An 18,874-nucleotide genomic window follows, 5' to 3' on the forward strand; every position below is an offset into this window, starting at 1 on the left:
TGGTGAATAGCTGTGTATATAAACAGAAAAGATAGTAAAACTGTAAAATGCAGTAAACATGCCATATTATTAATATAATCTTATGAGACCAGCATCATATATGCAGTCTGTCAGTGGCTGAGATGTCATGCAGTGCACAAATGTGTAAGAAATAAGGCAGTTCATGTCACTACCCACTTATGTCCTAGATCAGTGAAAACTGATGAAGCCCTTCAGCCCTCGGCTGCAAGCAGCATGAAGGGTCACAGCTATTCCTTGCCCATATTATCTGCTGCAGGAAAACTTACATGCAGCACTGGGAGAGAGGCGAGAGGATGGAGATTTCATCATAGGAGTGTCGTCCGAACCTAGGAGGAGAAACAGGCTTTTATGGGTGGCTGGCAGCATCCTTCGCATTCCCCTGAGGCTTCCTCTCTCCTCTCAGTATTTTGTGAATCAGAGATTGGGGTAAAATGCCAGGGATCATGGCAGCTGCCTCTCCAGCCCCTCCGCAGTCAGATCACAAAAGCCTCTGTACAGAGATATTAGAGCTAAACAATCCTTCATTCACTAGCTGCAGAGGGCCAGCCACTGAGGATGCACCTTGCTCTCGAAAACCTCACCCTATTTCACTAGAGGGCACTCAGGCTGAAGGCGAATCAAGTGGTACTTGCAAAGGTAAAGAGAAAGAAGGAAATGGAAGAAGCAGGGCTAGAAGGAGATAAGGCACGTGGTGGTGGAGGCCCTCATTTGTAGGGCATCTGTTTCCCCCGAGCAGCTGGCTGCACAGAGCAGCACATCTGGGAGAGGGGAGTGTTGAACACACGTGGGGACACTTACCCTCTGGCGTTGTCCAGGTGAATAAGGAACCCATCATCCCCGAACTTGGTGAACATCTCATAATGGTGCCGGTCCATATTTCCTGTGAAGGAGGGGAGGACTCAGAGCCGGGACCAGCAAGCCAGGGGGTCAGGTGCTCCTGACCTGAGTTCTCTCCAGGGAATGGAGGCCTGTCGTCACTTGAGGGGCAGGGGTGTGAACAAGCTGGGCCTCACACTATCATTTCCCCAGGGCCATCAGTGAAGCAGCCGCAGGAGAGAGAAGGAAGCGAAATGAGCAAACCCTAAATGGACTGGTTTCAAGTCTAAGGCTTTCATCCTTGCCCCTGCCCCTACCCCAGCCTTTGGCCAGGGATTTGAATGTGCAGAAAGTCACCTTTGCACCTTGTGTACGTATTGATACTGGCTTTCCTCAGCCCAGAGATCCTCAGCTGAGCCTGGGTATAGTAAACAGACACAGCTAAACTTCTGAAAGGCACGATGATGAGCCAGCTGTCTGACTTGCTTCGGACCTAAGCTCCTATGTGATGGCCACCTTCATGTGTCTCCTCTCCCTAGAAGTCCCTGTGGGCCTGGAAGGTGGAATTACTAGTCTTGCGTGTCCGTGGCCTCGCCTGAGGCCCTCCCTGCTACATGCTTGTTGTGTACTTTCTTCCTTTCCTACCTGGCGTCCCCTCACTTGGTGAAGTGAACATACAACTTCCAATCTGATGCCCACTCAGGCCCTGCCTTATGAGTGACGACCCCTTCAGCTTCTTCCAGTTCTTTGAAGAGAGGCGAGCCTGTTACCTTCTGTCCTCTGGGACCTCCGCCACTTCTGAGGCTGTGGGAGGTGCAGAGTTACTCAGTCCTCATGAGCCAGGTTGTAAGTTTGTGCACAAGGTCACAGGGAACCCCTGCCACACAGCAGAGCCCACTTCCGCTGGGGGCCTGCGTGTGGGGACCTACCTATCAGGAAGTCGAAGATGGCCATGTCGATGACATTGAGGAGCCGCTGGCTGCTGTTGTACGGGTAGATCTGTTTCACTGTGTCACAGTAAAGGGCATTGACCTCCCACCTGAGGGGGAGAAGAAGTCCTGGGGCTGGAAAAGCCAAGATGGCAGGGTGTCGGGGGGTCTCCCCACACCTCCCCCGCCCTCCAACCCCTGCCTCCCTGATCCTGTGCTGGGCCGGTGGCCGCTTCTCACATTCAGAAAGACCCTGGGCAAGGACATGCATATTCCCTATGGTGAGAAGGTTCTGGGTCCTTTCACTCTGGTGGACACTAAGGCCATGGCTGGGACACTGCATGCCAGAGGGGAGATGTCGGGGCGGGCAGGAAAGAAGGGGGCAGTGACCCTCACCGGCTTCCTCGTCCCTTCCTCCACAGTCCCTCTCACCAAGCCTCTTGGACCCTGGCCCTCCAGGGCTCTGCACCACTCAGCACCTCCATGGGCTGTTCCTGCCCTTTCTCTCTCACACACGGTTTTCTGCCTACAATGCTCCGATGCCCATTTTCATCCGAGGGCTCTTCTCAGCCTTCACAGAGTCCCTCAGGATCTGTCATGTTCTCCAGAAATTCTGCCTGGTTACTTCTCTTCCCACTACAATCATGATGGCTTGATTGATGGATCGATTCCCTCAGCTAGTGTGGAGTAGCTGCTGCGTGCCAGGGAGGCTGCTAGGTCCTGGGGATGCAGCATGAGGTCCTTGGCCTCCCAGGGCTTGCTCAGGGGATTCAGGTGTCCCTCCCATGGGATTCTCGTGTGTACTCTGGTTATAGCAAGTGCTGTGCTGTGTTTTCGTGATCTGGCTATGTGTCGGTCCTCCCCACTAGACCAAGGAGCTTCCTAAGGAGAGAGTCTGAGTCTTCCATTTCTGTATCCCATAGCACTTAGTGTTGGGTACATGGAAGGTTCTTTAGAACTGAATAAATGAACTGAAGGGAGATAACGGATCCAGGTGTGCTGATCCCAGGATCAATATGAAATGGGGCAAAGGAGTATTGAGGCAGCTTTTCAGATTCAAAAGCCAAGCTAGCGACAAGTCCCTGGTACAGGATCTGTGGCTACTGTCAAGGACTGGGCTGTGTGGCTTGGGGACCAACTCACTCCTCTTTTCCTGCCAGTGTGTAGGAGCGGATCCAGGGGTTGGGCACAGACAGCCGGGGGGCCAGGTTGAGGGACGGCAGGAAGGCAGAGAGAGAACCCTCCAGCAGGTGTGGGTTGCCACAGACAGCATACTCCGTCTTGCACATGTACGGACACTTGGCAAAGAAGCACACGTTGCTGGCTGGAGGATGGGGAGGAGAGAGGAGAAGGAGTAAGAGGAGGGCTCTGGAGGCGTGACATCTTCCTGCCCTAGCAAATCCACTGGGAGGGAAGGGAAATCCTGAACTCACAACTTGGGAAGAGACAGAAGAAGGAAACACTAACTTTTCCAGAAGTGAGGGTGTGAATGCTACTAAGCTGAACCTCCTGGGTACCTGCTTTCAAATGTCTCAAGCTCACTGCATTCTATCCTTGTGAGTGGAACACTCTTTATTACCCTGGGTGGATAACCTCTGGTTCCGGGAGGCCAGCATTGTAGGGTCAGTGCCCACACAGACTAGGGAGCATCTCACACACAGCCTTTCCCATCCACAGTTCATCTTGTGTTATGGTCAGGCAGACGACGGTGGGAGTGTCTTACAACTTCATACGCCCATCCCAGTAATGGATAGTGCTGGCAGCAGGGTGTCAGGCCACTGATGAATGGAGGGGTGGACACTCTGGCTTACCATGTACTCAGACCCGGAATATCACTCGGGCCAGTACTCTACCTGGAGAGACAAAGAAAACACTCTGCAGGATTTCATTCTTGGTGACCTCTAGGATTTCCTTGGTGACATTCACTAGCCTCCCCACTGTTGGCGGCACCCGTCGGAAGTCCAGAATCCTGCAAGAGAGGAAGCTGTGTTCCATCCGAGCGATGATCGGGGAGTGAGGAGGAGGGGTTTTGTCCCCCGGCCAGTGCACATTAGGAATTGGTTGGTGTACCCAAGAGGGTGGCCAGTGAGATGGGTCTCTGGCCTTTAAACCTAGGTCTAAAGGAGTGGAGATGGAGTAGAAAATGAATCCTATTCTATCAAGCCTCCTGGGAAAACCTTGCCACCATCCCATCTGTGTTCTTGGTCAGTGCTTCTCATATTTCAGTGTTCCTGTGAGTCACCTGGCAATCTTGTTCAAATACAGGCTCTGACTGAGTGGCTCTAGGGTGGGGCTGACGTTCCTTATTTCTAAAAAGCTTCTTGGAAGTGCCCATGACGCTAAAGACCACACTTTGGGTAGCAATGACTGAGCAAATAGAGGAACTGGAATGTTTAGGAATGTGCTTTCACCTGATAAAACAGTGAGACTTCTTGGATAAATAACAGTGGGTGCATTCTCCTCGCTCTCAGATCAGAAAACTAGAGCAACTGGCCCAAGCAGCATGGCGGGAAACGTGTTCTTTATAAATTGTTCTTTTCATTGTAAATCATTCTTTAATGAATGTTCATTACATTCATTAGAAGGCCTTGTATTTTTCAATCTGGGGGTTGCATGGGACATTTTGGGTTCAAAGACACCACGATGAGGCACGAAGAAGATAAAAAGCCAGAAGGAAGAAATGCCAGGGAGTTCCCACCTGAGGGTCTGTCTAGTCACCCCTCCCAGAGGATTGGTCCTCATAGGCAATACCATCTCCATGGGGCCAGACCCTACCTGTCCAGGTGGAAAGCTGCGATCTCAGCATTGTGTCTCTGAAAGTCAATGAAGTAGAAGAAGTCCACGGGCGTCTCCTCATCTCGCTGCTGTCTGGAAGGAAGGAAGGAATCACGCCCTGGACTCAGACTTCAGCTTGGAGCCTGAGAAGAGAGCTGATGAGCATGACCAGTGAGAAAGGAAAACAGGCTTTTATGCTTTTCATGTACACACACAGGCGATGGCACGGCTTGGCCAGGAGAAGACATGCAAAGTGGGAGGAGACAGGCTTCTTGCAAGACGTTGTCCTACAGGCACCAGCAATACCAAGTTTCCTACTTAAGAAGCTTTGGTGACAGTGGCTGATTATTTTCAAAACCCAGCAGTTGAGAGGGAAGAAATAGACATTCTTCTGCAGGTATAAACAGAAGAGAGACGAATGGTTAGCAGAACCAGAGGCAGTATAGACCCAGATGTCCAAGGATGAAGAAAGGTGGGAGTATGAGCCAGGAATTGGTAATGGAAAAGTGGCCCAGAAATGCAATTTAGTACGCTGGGGTTGAAGAACAGAAAAGTTCTGGGTCTTAGGGGGATGTGGGGGAAATATGTGGGCCATCATCCTCTCAGAGAAACACAGCTGGATCATGAGGGCTGAGGGCGGCTGGTGCAGAGGATATTGATTTATATACATTGAATCTCTAATGAATTCCTGAAAAGCGCCAGGCTGCCTGAGAATGGTGGGACCTGCTGGGTGTGTACATTCAGGAAAGTGCTTCCTAATCATTAAGGGCATCTTGGTGTGAGTTCTGGCCTCTAGGCTGACTTTGCCTTGATGCTAATAAACATGGAAGAATGACGATCTTCGAATAATTTTATAATCCACTGTGTGGGGCTGTTAAAATGACTGCAAGGCAATTTAAATGTAAATAAATGTAACGTTGCAGAAAGCTATAAATAAGAAACACTGGCAATTCAAACCGTGATGTGCATTTTGCCAAAAAACACAAGTGAGTCCTGGAAACCACAGTGAGGTGCTGCCAAAAGTAGAAATTCTATTTTAAAAGGTACAGCCACAGTTACAGTACAGCCCTCTGTGTTCAGGCCTGACCAGCTTCTCATCATCGTCACTGGATGTCCAGGCTAGCAAGGACAATCTGTCCTCCCAGTCTTGTTTTAATTTCTGAGTCCCACCTATAGGAACATATCATCTCTTAGACACCCTTTAGGGTCTTCTAAAACATTTTCTCATTTTCGTATGACATAAGATAGAAGTGATTTTAAATTTGAAGGTTGTTTTCACTTTATATCAATGCTGCTTCTACTTTGAGAAGCACAAATGCACATCTCATTGCACATTATATTGTATACATTACATTTTAACAATATAAATCTTTATGTTCCTAATGTGTATTTTCCAAAGATAATGTTCTACATTCTCTCTTTAATCAGGAAAAACATGGTGTTCACCTTAAATTACTTACAGAAAAATAAAAACCACATAATTTTTCAAGAAATACATTTTAAAATGATATTATTTTAGATTTTGGACTGAATTTTATAAAAATGTAGATTACACTGTGTTGTGGTATAAAAATAAGTTGGTTCTATCACTGAATGTTGGAGGGTTTTGCGTTACATTTGGGAAAAAAGCTGGTTAATTTGAACAATTTTTGTAGAGACACACCTCAGAGTTATTGCAGGTTTGCTTCTAGACCACCGCAATGAGGCAACTATGGTAATAAAGTCATTGATGCACATTTTTTGGTTTCCCACCCAATGCATATAAAAGTTATGTTTTTATTATACTGGAGTCTTAAATATGCAATAGCATTATGTCTGAAAAATGTATACATCTTAATGGAAAAACACTTTATTGCTAAAAAATGTTAAGACTCATCTGAGCCTTCAGCAAGTCAAAATCTTTTTGCTGACTGGGGTGGTGGTTGCTGAAGGTTGGTGAGGCTGTGACAACTTTAAAAAATAAGACAACAATGAAGTTTGCTGCATTGATTCACAAAAGATTTATCTGTAGCACGCAATGATGTTTGATAGCATTTTACCCACAGTAGAACTTCTGTCAAAATTGAAGTCAGTCCTCTCAAACCCTGCAGCTGCTTTATCAACTAAGTTTGCCTAATATTTTAAATCCTCTGTGGCTTTAAATCCTCTGTGGCTTTAAAATTTTGGGGGAACAGGCCCCCCAAAATCTGGCCATAAACTGGCCCCCAAACTGGCCATAAACAAAATCTCTGCAGCACTGTGACATGTTCATGATGGCCGTAACACCCACGCTGGAAGGTTGTGGGTTTACCGGAAGGAGGGCAAGGAACACCTGGCCCACTCAGTGCGGAAAACCGCTTAAAGGCATTCTTAAACCACAAACAATAGCATGAGCTATCTGTGCCTTAAGGACATGCTCCTGCTGCAGATAACTAGCCCAACCCATCCCTTTATTTCAGCCCATCCCTTCATTTCCAGTAAGGGATACTTTTAGTTAATCTAATATCTATAGAAACAATGCTAATGACTGGCTTGCTGTTATTAAATACGTGGGTAAATCTCTGTTCAGCGCTTTCAGCTCTGAAGGCTGTGAGACCTCTGATTTCCCACTTCACACCTCTATATTTCTGTGTGTGTGTCTTTAATTCCTCTAGCGCCACTGGGTTAGGGTCTCCCCAACCGAGGTGGTCTTAGCAGTGGCCATTTCAACAATGTTCACAGAGTCTTCACCTGAAGTAGATTCTATCTCAAGAAACCAATTTCTTTGCTTATCCATAAGAAGCCACTCCTTATTGGTAGGGCATGGTGGCTTACGCTTGTAATCCAAGCACTTTGGGGGGCTGAGGTGGACGGATCACAAGGTCAGGAGATCGAGACCATCCTGGCTAATACGGTGAAATCCCGTCTCTACTAAAAATACAAAAAAATTAGCCAGGCATGGTGGTGCATGCCTGTACTCGGGAAGTTGAGGCAGGAAAATTGTTTGAACCCGGGAGGCAGAGGTTGCAGTGAGCCAAGATCCTGCCACTGCATTACAGCCTGAGAAACAGAGTGAGACTCTGTCTCAAAAACAAAACAAAACAAAAAAGGAAGCAACTTCTTATCTGTTCAAGTTTGATCATGCAATTGCAACAATTCAGTCACATTTTCAGGCTCCACTTCTAATTCTAGTTCTCTTTTATTTCCACATCTGCAGTTACCTTCTCCACTGAAGTCTTGAACCCCTCAAAGTCATCCATGAGGATTGAGATCAATCTTCTTTTAAACTCCTGTTAATGTTGATATTTCTACCTCCTTCCACGCATCATCATGAATTTTCTTAATGGCATCTAGAATGGTGAATCCTTTCCAGAAGGTTTTCAAATGACCTTGTCCAGGTTCATCAGAGGAATCACTAACTGTGGCAGCTATAGCCTTGTGAAATATATTTCTTAAACTGTAAGACTTGAAAGTTAGAATGACTGCTTGATTTGGGGGCTGCAGAATGGATGTTGTGTTAGCAGGCATGAAAACAACATTAATCTCCTTGGACATCTCCAGCAGAGCTCTTGAGTGACTAGGTGCATTACCAATGAGCAGTAATAGTTTGAAAGGAATCTGGTTTTTTTTCCCCCCTTGAGCAGTAAGGTCTCAACAGTGGGCTTAAAATATTCAGCAAACCATGCTGTTAACAGATGTGTGGTCATCCAGGCTTTCTTGCTTCATTTATAGAGCACAGGCAGAGTAAATTCAGCATCATTCTTGAGGGCCTGAGGATTTTTTGAATGGTAATTGAGTATTGGCTTCAACATAAGTCCCTAGCAACATTATCACCTAACAAGAGAGTCAGCCTGTCCTTTTTATCTTTGAAGCCAGGCATTGACTTTTCTTCTCTAGCTATGGGGAAAGTCCTAGATGGTATTTTCTTGCAATAGAAGGCTGTTTCATCTACACTGAAAATCTATTGTTAGTGTAGCTACGTTCATCAATGATCTTAGCTAGATCTTCTGGATAACTTGCTGCAGCTTCTCCATCAGCACTTACTGCTTCACCTTGCACTTTTATTTATGGAGATGGCTTTTTTCCTTAAGCCTCACGAACCAACCTCTGCTATCTTCCAACTTCTTCTGCAGCTTTCTCACCTGTCTCAGCCTTCATTGAAGAGAGTTAGAACCCTGCACTGGATTAAGCTTTGGTTTAAGGGAATGCTGTGGCTGGTTTAATCTTCTACCCAGATAACTTAAACTTGCTCCATATCAGCAATGAGGTTGTTTTGCTTTCTTATCATTCGTGTGTTCAGTGGAGCAGCGCTTTCATTTTCCTTCGATAACTTTTCCTTTGCATTCACAACTTGCCTAACTGGCACAAAAAGCTTAGCTTTCAGCTTATTGGCTTTCAACATGCCTTCCTCACTAGCCGCCTGAATCATTTCTTGCTTTCCATTTAAAGTGAGAGATGTGACACTCCTTTCATGTGAACACTTAGAGGCCCATGTTGGGTTACTAACTGGCCTAATTTCAATATTGTGTGTCTTAGGGAATAGGGAGGCCCGAGGACAGGGAGAGAGATTGGGGGAATAGCCAGTTGTTGGAGCAGTCAGAATACCCATTTAGGCCAGGCGCAGTGGCTCACACCTGTAATCCTAGCACTTTGGAAGGCCAAGGTGGGCAATCACTTGAGGCCAGGAGTTTGAGACCAGCCTGGCCAACACAGTGAAACCCCATCTCTACTAAAAATAGAAAAAGTTAGCTAGGCATGGTGGCACATGCCTATAATCCCAGCACTTTGGGAGGCTGAGGCGGGCGGATCACCTGAGGTCAGGAGTTTAAGACCAGCCTGGCCAACACGGTGAAACCCCATCTCTACTAAAAATGCAAAAATTAGCCAGGTATGGTGGCCGGCGCCTGTAGTCCCAGTTATTTGGAAGGCTGAGGCAAGAGAATCACTTGAACCCAGGAGACAGAGGCTGCAGTGAGCTGAGATTGAACCATTGCACTCCAGCCTGGGCAATAGAGTGAGACTCTGTCTCAAAAAAAAAAAAAAACAAAAAACAGTTTGAAATATTGTGAGAATTACCAAATGTGACACAGAGACATGACGTCGCACATGCTGTTGGGAAAATGGCACCGATAGACTTGCTTGATGCAGGGTTGCCGCAAGCCTTCAATTTGTAAAAAACAATATCTGCAAAGCACGATAAAGTGAAATGCAGATACAGCGAGCTATGCTTGTATTTTTTTGTTGTTGTTCTTTGAGACGGAGTTTCGCTCTTATTGCCCAGGTTGGAGGGTAGTGGCGCAATCTTGGCTCACTGCAACTTCCGCCTCCCGGGTTCAAGCCATTCTCCTGCCTCAGCCTCTCGAGTAGCTGGGATTACAGGCACCTGTCACCATGCCTGGCTAATTATTTTATATTTTTAGTAGAAACGGGGTTTCACCATGTTAGCCAGGCTGGTCTCGAACTCCTGACTGCATATGCCTGTATTTGTTTTAACTGACCAGGCAGAGAAGAAGTTTTAGGCTGTGAGTTATGTTATTTTATCTTCCTGCAAAGGAAATACTACAGTTCAAGACCAGCCTGGCCAACATGGTGAAACCCCATCTCTATTAAAAGTACAAAATTAGCCGGGTGTGGTGGTACACACCTATAATCCCAGCTACTCCGGAGGCTGAGGCAGGAGAATTGCTTGAACCCGAGAGGCCGAGGTTGCAGTGAGCTGAGATGGCGCCATTGCACTCCAGGCTGGGTGACAAGAGTGAAACTCCATCTCAGGAAAAAAAAAAAGGAAAAAAAAAAAGAAATTAGAGACATCCTATTGTGCCACATAAAAATTTTGCTCGGAGAACAGAATCTGTGGCCCTGGTGATTTGTGGTGCATTTGAAGATTTATCATTACTTTTATGCTTCTCATTAACATCTCCTGTTTCTCTATCAGTGTTCCTTAGGTTGCCTCTCTCTAACTGGTGCTGTCTTTTGAGTATATATTATATGTGCTTGACTAACTGTAACAATAATTTAAACTCTGTAACAACCAGAACCTCACTGGTGGCTCTTGTGTTCAGCTGAGCATTGTGCCAAAGAGTCACATGTCTACTTGTGGAACCTCTGCTAATTGCCATGTGTATTCGCTGTTATAGCTCTCATTTCAAAGGAACGCAAAGTATTTATTTACGTATTTTAGTACTCTATATGCCTGTATCCAAGCTGAGGTCCCTCCTGAAACTGTCCCTTGGAAAGGAGTCTCTATATTCAAATCCTGTCATAGTTAATCACTTAATTTTGTTTGGGACAGATACATTAACCTGGAATGACTTGACTTTGTGCTGGTTTTACTGCCTGGTGTAACTGGTTACAATAGGTTGTTGGTAGTGATGGGGGAGGGGAGCGGGGAAATAATTTAATATTGATTTAACATTCACCCCAAACTTGACTCTAAGTGATGATGAAACCAATGCCCAAAATTTTTGACAAGTAAAATCTATAGTGGGAGAAAAAAAAGCGATATTTCTAAATCTATATACTGTTTTATAGGACGGGATTTTTAAATGAATATATAAGCAGACATTCAATTGTTTCATGTACATTTCTGGAAAGTTTTCAGTTGATCTAACAACTAGGATTTTGGATCTTTCACATAGGAAAAATGGGGGAACTCTTTCTTGTTTTTTTTTTTTGAGATAGAGTCTCCTTCTGTTGCCCACGCTGGAGTACAGTGGTGCGATCTTAGCTCACCGCAACCTCCTCCTCCTGGGCTAAGACATTCTTCTGCCTCAGCCTCTCGAGTAGCTGGGACTACATGCACGCACCACCACGCCTGGATAATTTTTGTAGTTTTGGTAGGGATGGGGTTTCGCCATGTTGGCCAGGCTGGTCTCAAACTCCTGACCTCAGGTGATCCACCTGCCTTGGCCTCCCAAAGTGCTGGGATTACAGGTGTGAGCCATCGTGCCCAGCGGAGGAACTCTTTATACAGCGGTGGTTCTCAAGGTTGCCTGGGCCTTGGGCAGGGGTGTCCACTGGACTCCCTGAGGGTGGGACTCAGGCATAAGGATTTTTAAAGGCTCCTCAAGTGAATCTAACATGCAGCTGATCCACTCCAACCCCTTCTTTAAGGAGGTGCTTTTGCGAAAGCAGTTGGGACTAAAACTCTTTATTCAGTGCTTATTCAAGTAGGCCCTGCCCTAAGAACCATCTACTGGGGCATTCAATGGGCCTCCCCTTGAATGGCTGAGGGTTTGGAATCTGCCAGTCTAATTGCATTCCACTGGAAGAAGCACATTCTGGAGGAAAGCATCACTTGGGTAACGGGGTCCCTCTTGGGGCGATTTTCTTTTCTGCAGGTCGTCTCATCATCTCAAGGAGGAACATTCCCCTGGGCTAAGGCACTGGGGCCCAACTCTAGGAGACCCCAACCTGGGGGTTGCAGATCCTTTGGGGGCCAGAAACCCAAACTCACACCAAGCTCTGTTTAAGGACTAAAATATATATATTATCACCCATCTATATGTTTTACAAAATTTTCAAGGCATGTAGTTACTGTTGTTATGAATAAAATATAAATTAATGAAAACATGGAATTGACTTCCTAGTAGTCTTTCTTGATCGTCTAGGTTTTCAGTCGAAACAAGTGTTGTTGTATACAGGTCTGAAAAACGTTTTGATGTCAAAAGCTATCCTTGGAAAAAAGTAGGGATCCATTAAAGTGATGGAGTGTGAACTTAGCAATCCAGATGCCTGGGTTTGAATCCCAGGTCCACTATTTGCAGCTGCAAGATTGGGATGAGATAGTCTTTTTCAGCCTCAGTATCTTTATCTGTAAAGTGGACGTTATAAGAGTATCTGGCTCATCAACTTGCCCATGATCCCAGGACACAACTTAGGTCATTGTGTGGCATAGATGCTAGTAAGGGCCTGATAAGGACAAGCTCTTAGTATTTTCAATGATAATTATTATGATGATCACCCCAAACAGTTCTGTGCTTGTGCAGATTAGAGAATCTCTGAATAACTGGCAGAAAGACTTTAGGTCACTTTTATTAGTTTTTGATCCAAATCTTCCCAGGGCCACCCCAACCGGGTGTGGAAAGGAGGAAGGCAGTCACTTACCTCATGGGTTTGAACATGGCCTTCCCGAAATCCGAGAACCTCAGCACCAGCTTGAGGTGGACCCCACTGGGTTTCACAACTGTGAAAGGCAGAAGAGTGAGTTAACCATGCTTCTGGGCCTCAGCCCAGGCTTGTGACTCTGTTCCTTCAATAAGCCCCGCTGACTTCTCTTTCCTCTTATGTAATGAGACCCTAAAGACTAGGATGTGCTCTCCATAACCTGCAGGGTAAACGCCATGGTGTCAGGTCATAGTGACGGTGCCCAGGGGCTCAAGACAGTACTTTTTACTTTGGGAGGTGAAGGCAGGAGGATCGCTTGAGCCCAAGAGTTGGAGACCAGCCTGGGCAACATAGTGAGACCCCCATTTTGAAAAGAAAAAAAAAAAAGGTACATTTTCTGCTGACCATGGGAAAAGAGCAACAAATACAGTGAAGACATTTACTGAAAACCCCAAAGAATGTTTTCCTAAGAATGAACCTTTTCCTCTTTGTGTTTCAACTACATCTTTGTAGATTCGACTTATGCCTTCTGTTATATTAGACTAGTTGGTTTATGCCTCTTTCTACTTAAGACTGTACACCTGGGCTGGGACCAGAGCTTGGCAAGTGAGTGCTTCTTAGGTGCAGGGAGTACTACTTCCTTAAATGTTGCATCCTGGGCACCTCACTTGCCTTACCCTGTCCCTGGTCCTGGAGGGTCAGGACAGTATCTCACTCACCTTGTGTTTTATAAAATGGTCAATGGCAGGTGCTTAACTGAAGAAAAAGGAAGCCTGGGGCACACCTTTATTTTCAAACCTTAGTGATATGGTTAGGCTTTGTGTCCCTACCCAAATCTCATCTCAAATTGTAATCCCCTTGTCTCAAATCTCATCTCAAATTGTTGAGGGAGGGATGTGGTGAGAGGTGACCAGATCATGGGACAGTTTCCCCTATGCCGTTCTTATGATAGTGAGTTCTCATGCGATCTCATGGTTTTATAAGGGGCTCTTCCCCGTTTGCATCTTCTCTCTCCTGCCACCATGTGAGATGTGCCTTGCTTCCCCTTCCCCTTCTGCCATGGTTGTAAATTTCCAGAGACTTCCTAGTCATGCTTCCTGTTAAGCCTGCAGAACTGTGAGTCAATTAAACCTCTTCCTTTATAAATTACCCAGTCTCAAGCATTTCTTAACAGCAGTGTAAAAATGAACTAATACATTTCAACATGCCTCATCAGATGTAGTCACATGTAGACATTTCTGATGTGTGTTCCACATATTGAAGTAAAGGGACAGGGCCACTCACAGCTGGTGATGACTGGCCTGAGGGTTTTAGGGTCCAGACCCACCTATAACCAGGTCACAGCACTCCTGGAGGGGAGCTCTGCCGCTCTCAGTCCTAGCTTTTTGATTCCATTAATCACTTACCCTTGTGAGTTTCAACTCTGGCTATATTAGAATCACCTGGGCCTCAGCGTCTGAACTCGAATCAAAACCCCTGGGGGTGGAGGCCGGGCATGAGCACTTTTTAAAGCTCCCCCGTGATTCTAATACATACGTGTGTGTGTGTGTGTATATGTGTGTGTGTATATATGTGTGTGTGTGTGTATATATATACACACACACACATATATACACACACACATATATATACATTTTAGCTGGAGTCTTACTCTGTTGCCTAGGCTGGAGTCCAGTGGCATGATCTCAGTTCACTGCAACCTCCACCTCCTCGGTTCAAGCGATTCTCTTGACTCAGTCTCCCGAGTAGCTGGGATTACAGGTGGGCACCACCATGCCTGTCTAACTTTTTATATTTTTGGTAGAGATGGGTTTTCACTGCGTTGGCCAGGCTGGTCTCAAACTCCTGACATCAAGTGATCCACCTGCCTCGGACTCCCAAGGCGTGAGCCACTGCGCCCAGCTGATTCTGATATTTTGTCAGTAGTGGGAACCATTGCTTCTTGAATTTGAAAGCAACTCCAATCACTTGAGGATTTTGTGAAAACTCAGATTCGGATTCAGAAAGAGAGTGAGACCCTGCATTTCTGATGAGCTCCTCAGTGATGCTGATGATGCTTTTCCTGGGCCACGCATTGCCCAGCGGGGCGTACACAACCCTTCCTCTTAAGTGCCTTTTCTTGTTGTGGGTGGATGGGGAGAAATGTTGAGTTCTCAGAGGTTACACAGAGAGCCATACTCCTTCCACTCTTGCCCAAGGTCGTCACTGGAGTGGATTTTGGGGTTTGCACAGCTGTGAGGGTCAAGAGGCTGGGTGAGGGCGGGGCCAGGTCACTTACTCTGGGTGCAGTCACATGCTCCCAGCAAGGCTTTCTCATCCTGACTGTAATCTGCAAAGGAGGAGAAGGGCAATGAGAACTTCCAGTCTTATTCCTGGGACAGCCTACAACATGGGGGTCCCTTGACTCTGGTTCAGATCACCAGAGGGGAGACTGTGATGTAGCCTGTGGCCCTTGCCCACTCTGTGGGAGATCTCTTGGAACCCAGGAGGCTGCAGCCTCCTTCCTTGCTCTGTCCCAGACCCCTGCTTTCTAGCCCTTCAGTGGACACTCCAGCAATACCTGGCTGGGAGACTGAGTCTGCTTTTGTCTCTGCTAATAATTTGCTGTGTCATTTTGATTGTCTCAGTGCTTGACAGCACAGACTTGGTATCAGCAGGCCTGTGTTTGAATCCCAGCTCCACCCCGTAGGTCCTTGGCCAAGTGACTCAACCTTTCTGAGTCTCAGTTTCCCTATCTATAAAATGGCAGTGGTAATATCCATGCCACAAGGTCTTTGGGTGAAAGAGAATGCGTCGCCTGCTTCAAAAGCAGCACTCAATAAATGGTAGTGATCACCTTCCTTTAGGTGTACCAAACAACAGCATACCTCCTTATGGCATCAGGACGAGATTATTGCTATAAGATCTCTTTCAGAGGGAAAAAGATCAATGTGTATGTTCCTTTTCTGTCTCTCAGGTGTCAGTGTCAAGCCTTTAATGTTCCACTCTGGAGCCTGGCCTGGGATGCGTTACCCAGACTCTCTGGGAGAAAGTCAGTCCCCCTTGCCTGATCCCATGAACTTTACCAGCACTGATGGTGGGAAAGTTCCTCATATCTTGCAGAAGTTTGCTGACAACAGGACTGGACCGGGAGTAGAGCCCATGGCGGTTAATACCCAGGTGGAACTGGACCCAACTGGCCTCGAGTCGGAGCTGCAGTGGGGGGTCCAGGGAGGTGAGGTTCATCTGCTCTCTGTACATCTTGTGTCGCCTGAAAGAGCCAGATAGTTGTTCATTAGAGGAACAAGAATGCAAAGACCCACCAAGATACCTTGTCTGCAGTTTTCATTCATCTTTTCATTTATTCCACAAGTGTATTAAGCATCTAATGAGGGCTAGGCTTTAAGCTGTGCTTAGGATATCATGGGAAGCAAAACACCTGTGGGGTCCTTTCTTACCCTCAGAGAGCTTACACTCTAGTGAGTAAAACACACAGTTATACAGTATCATACACAAATACTTAATTACAAACCAGGACAAATCCTGGGAAGGAAAAAAGGCAGACTGCTAAGAATAAAACTAGGGGCCTCATATAATCTGGGATCTCAGGGTGAGACTGTGGGTCTCTGTGCACTTTCCCATTAACTCTCTATCTTACATTTCCCAGTATTTTATGTTCCAAGGAATCAGAAGATAGAGGAGAGAAGGCAATTGGTGAGAATAACAAGAAGAGAGGGTGCAGATCTTTCAGTGGGGCTGGAAGCTGAGTTAGATTACAAAAGAAAAGAAGAATTAATGAGCCATTTACTGTTTGTTCTGCTTGGGTAGCCTTTTCTGCCAGGAAAAAAAGAGAAAAATAAAAAATGATGGTGCTACCATTTAGAGATGTAGACTGTAATTTGGGAGACAAGTTGTAAGTCTGTGAAATAACCAGAGCAAAATACAAGGCTGTTATAAATCAACTGCTAAACATGTGGCTCAGATGGAAACGCCTTAACGTTTTGGAGAAGGGAAAAGATGAATCTATGATGAAGTAGCCTGAGGACAACCACAGTGAAGAAGGCAGACTTCAGCTGGATCCTAAAGAACCGGGGGTGTTTGGCTTGAAGGGGACAGGGAGGGCACTCCTGCATTAAGGATAACATGAGCACTATGAGAGGTAGGCAAGAAACGGGTGTATCTGGGAATGAGAGAGGCAGGTTGAATAAACGCACTGTTGAATGAGAAGACGGAGGCCTCCGGATTGGAAGGGAAGGCAAATTAGTACGAGGTCATCTGGCTGGGAAAAGCTGATTGGGAGAGGTAGGTGGGATTATAGGAGTAGGGTTTTGCAGTTCCTATATATCCCTATATCTCAAACTGTGATAATATACCACTCAGGTCTGCGGCGGGGTAAAAAACAAAACAAACATGGCAGATCTGGGAGTGTCCAATTTTCTCATTGGTGGAGAGTTGTAAAAATTACCACATTGGGAGGCTGAGGCAGATTACCTGAGGCCAGGAGTTTGAGACCAGCCTGGACAACAATGATAAAGCCCCGTCTCTACTAAAAATACAAAAATTAGCCAAGCATGGTGGTGCGCACCTGTAATCCTAGCTACTTGAGAGGCTGAGGCAGGAGAATCACTTGAACCCGGGAGGCAGAGGTTGCAGCGAGCCGTGACGGCGCCACTGCACTCCAGCCTGGGCGACAGAGCGAGACTCTGACTTAAAAAAAAAAAAAAAGTTACTTTTCTATCAAAATAAAAATAGATGTATTATGGGGAAGGAAATAAAATATACCATAGGGATCTGAATCCATTTGTGATCTTAGTGATTGCAATGGACTGAATGTTTATGTTTCCTTCAGATTCATATGTTGAAATTTTAACCTCCAAGGTGATAGTATTGGAGGTGGGGCCTCTGGGGAGGTGGCAACCCTCATAAATGGGATTAATGCCCTCATAAGAGAGACCCCAGAGAAATCCCTCACCCCTTCTGCCATGTCAGGTTATAGCAAGAAGACAGTATCTGTGTACCAGCAAGAGAGGCCTCACTAGAAGAAATGGAATCTGCCAGCACCCTGGTGTTGGACTTCTCAACCTCCAGAACTGTGAGAAATACATTTCTGTTGTTTACAAGTCACCCAGTTTATAGTATTGGTTATCACACCCCAAACAGACTAAGGCAATTTTGCTTCACCATTTCTTTCCTATTTCTGACACCCAGAATGAAGTGTAATATATCCCCAGACATGACTGCCCAGTGCAGAGGAGAATATGGTAATTACCATCCCCATTCATGGCGTTTTCCTTGTATGAATGTAACTCAACACTGAAAATCTTTTGGAAATCATGTCACATATCTCTAAGAAAATATGATTTTATGGTAAGCAGGATTCTAAAATTGGCTTCTAAGATTCCATGCCCTCATTTCCAGAACCTGTGACTATGAAGAGCTCTCACTCCATGATTATGCCATGTTCACGGCGTAGTTGAATTTAGGGAGGTTGTCAAGGTGGGCCTGATTGAATCGCATGAGCCCTTGAAAGTAAAGTTTTTTTTCTGGCTGTTATCAGAAGTCCAAACGATCCAGAGCATCAGAAGGATTTGACACACTATTGTTGGCTTTGAAGATGGAGAAGGTCAAGTGGAAGGACCAGAGAGCTGTCATGAAATGCTGAGAATGCTTCCCAACTGAAGCCAGCAAGGAGATGGGGGCAAGGAACTGAATTCTACCAACAACGAGAATGAGCTTGAAGGAGGACCCCTGAGCTGCTGGTGAGAATGTAGCCAACCAATGCCTTGGTTTCAGTCTTGTGAGATCCTAGCAGAAAATGAGTCATACCATCTGATATGTTGCAGATGTTTGTCCCCTCCGAATCTCATGTTGAAATGTCGCCAGTGTTGAAGGCGGGGCCTGGTGGGAGCTAATTGTAACATAGGAGTGGGTCCCTCATGAATGGCTTAGCACCATCTCCTTGGTGATGAGTGAGGTCTTGCTCAGAGTTCATGTGAGATCTGGGGGTTTAAAGGCATATAGCGCCTCCCTGCTCACTCTCTTGTGCTCCTGCTCTTGCCACGTGGTGTGCATGTTCTGTATCACCTTCTGCCATGAGTAAGTTTTCTGAGCCCTCACCAGAAGCAGCATGCTTCCTGTACAGCCTGTGGAACCATGATCTAATTAAATCTTTTTTTTAAAAAAATAAATTACACAGTTTCAGGTCTGTGTTTTTCTTTCTCTTTCTTTCTTTCTTTCTTTCTTTCTTTCTTTCTTTCTTTCTTTCTTTCTTTCTTTCTTTCTTTCTGTCT

General features: G+C 45.9%; 1 protein-coding gene across 2 annotated transcripts in view; it reads right to left on the bottom strand.

Annotated features, from left to right (window-relative positions):
* Positions 1 to 18,874, bottom strand: part of FAM20A (family with sequence similarity 20, member A) — a 65,106-nt gene that overhangs the window by 2,212 nt on the left and 44,020 nt on the right. For both annotated transcript variants that reach the window (XM_011976819.1, XM_011977485.1), the window contains 9 exons: positions 15,671 to 15,855; positions 14,884 to 14,934; positions 12,606 to 12,684; positions 4,542 to 4,634; positions 3,620 to 3,735; positions 2,910 to 3,090; positions 1,767 to 1,876; positions 820 to 901; positions 288 to 347 (listed from right to left, as the gene is read on the bottom strand). In XM_011976819.1, the coding sequence (XP_011832209.1) occupies positions 288 to 347; positions 820 to 901; positions 1,767 to 1,876; positions 2,910 to 3,090; positions 3,620 to 3,735; positions 4,542 to 4,634; positions 12,606 to 12,684; positions 14,884 to 14,934; positions 15,671 to 15,855 (957 nt within the window). The remainder of the gene's footprint in view (positions 1 to 287; positions 348 to 819; positions 902 to 1,766; positions 1,877 to 2,909; positions 3,091 to 3,619; positions 3,736 to 4,541; positions 4,635 to 12,605; positions 12,685 to 14,883; positions 14,935 to 15,670; positions 15,856 to 18,874) is intronic.

Source organism: Mandrillus leucophaeus, unplaced genomic scaffold, assembly GCF_000951045.1.
Source record: "Mandrillus leucophaeus isolate KB7577 unplaced genomic scaffold, Mleu.le_1.0 Scaffold1, whole genome shotgun sequence".
Classification (NCBI taxonomy): Eukaryota; Metazoa; Chordata; class Mammalia; order Primates; family Cercopithecidae; genus Mandrillus; species Mandrillus leucophaeus.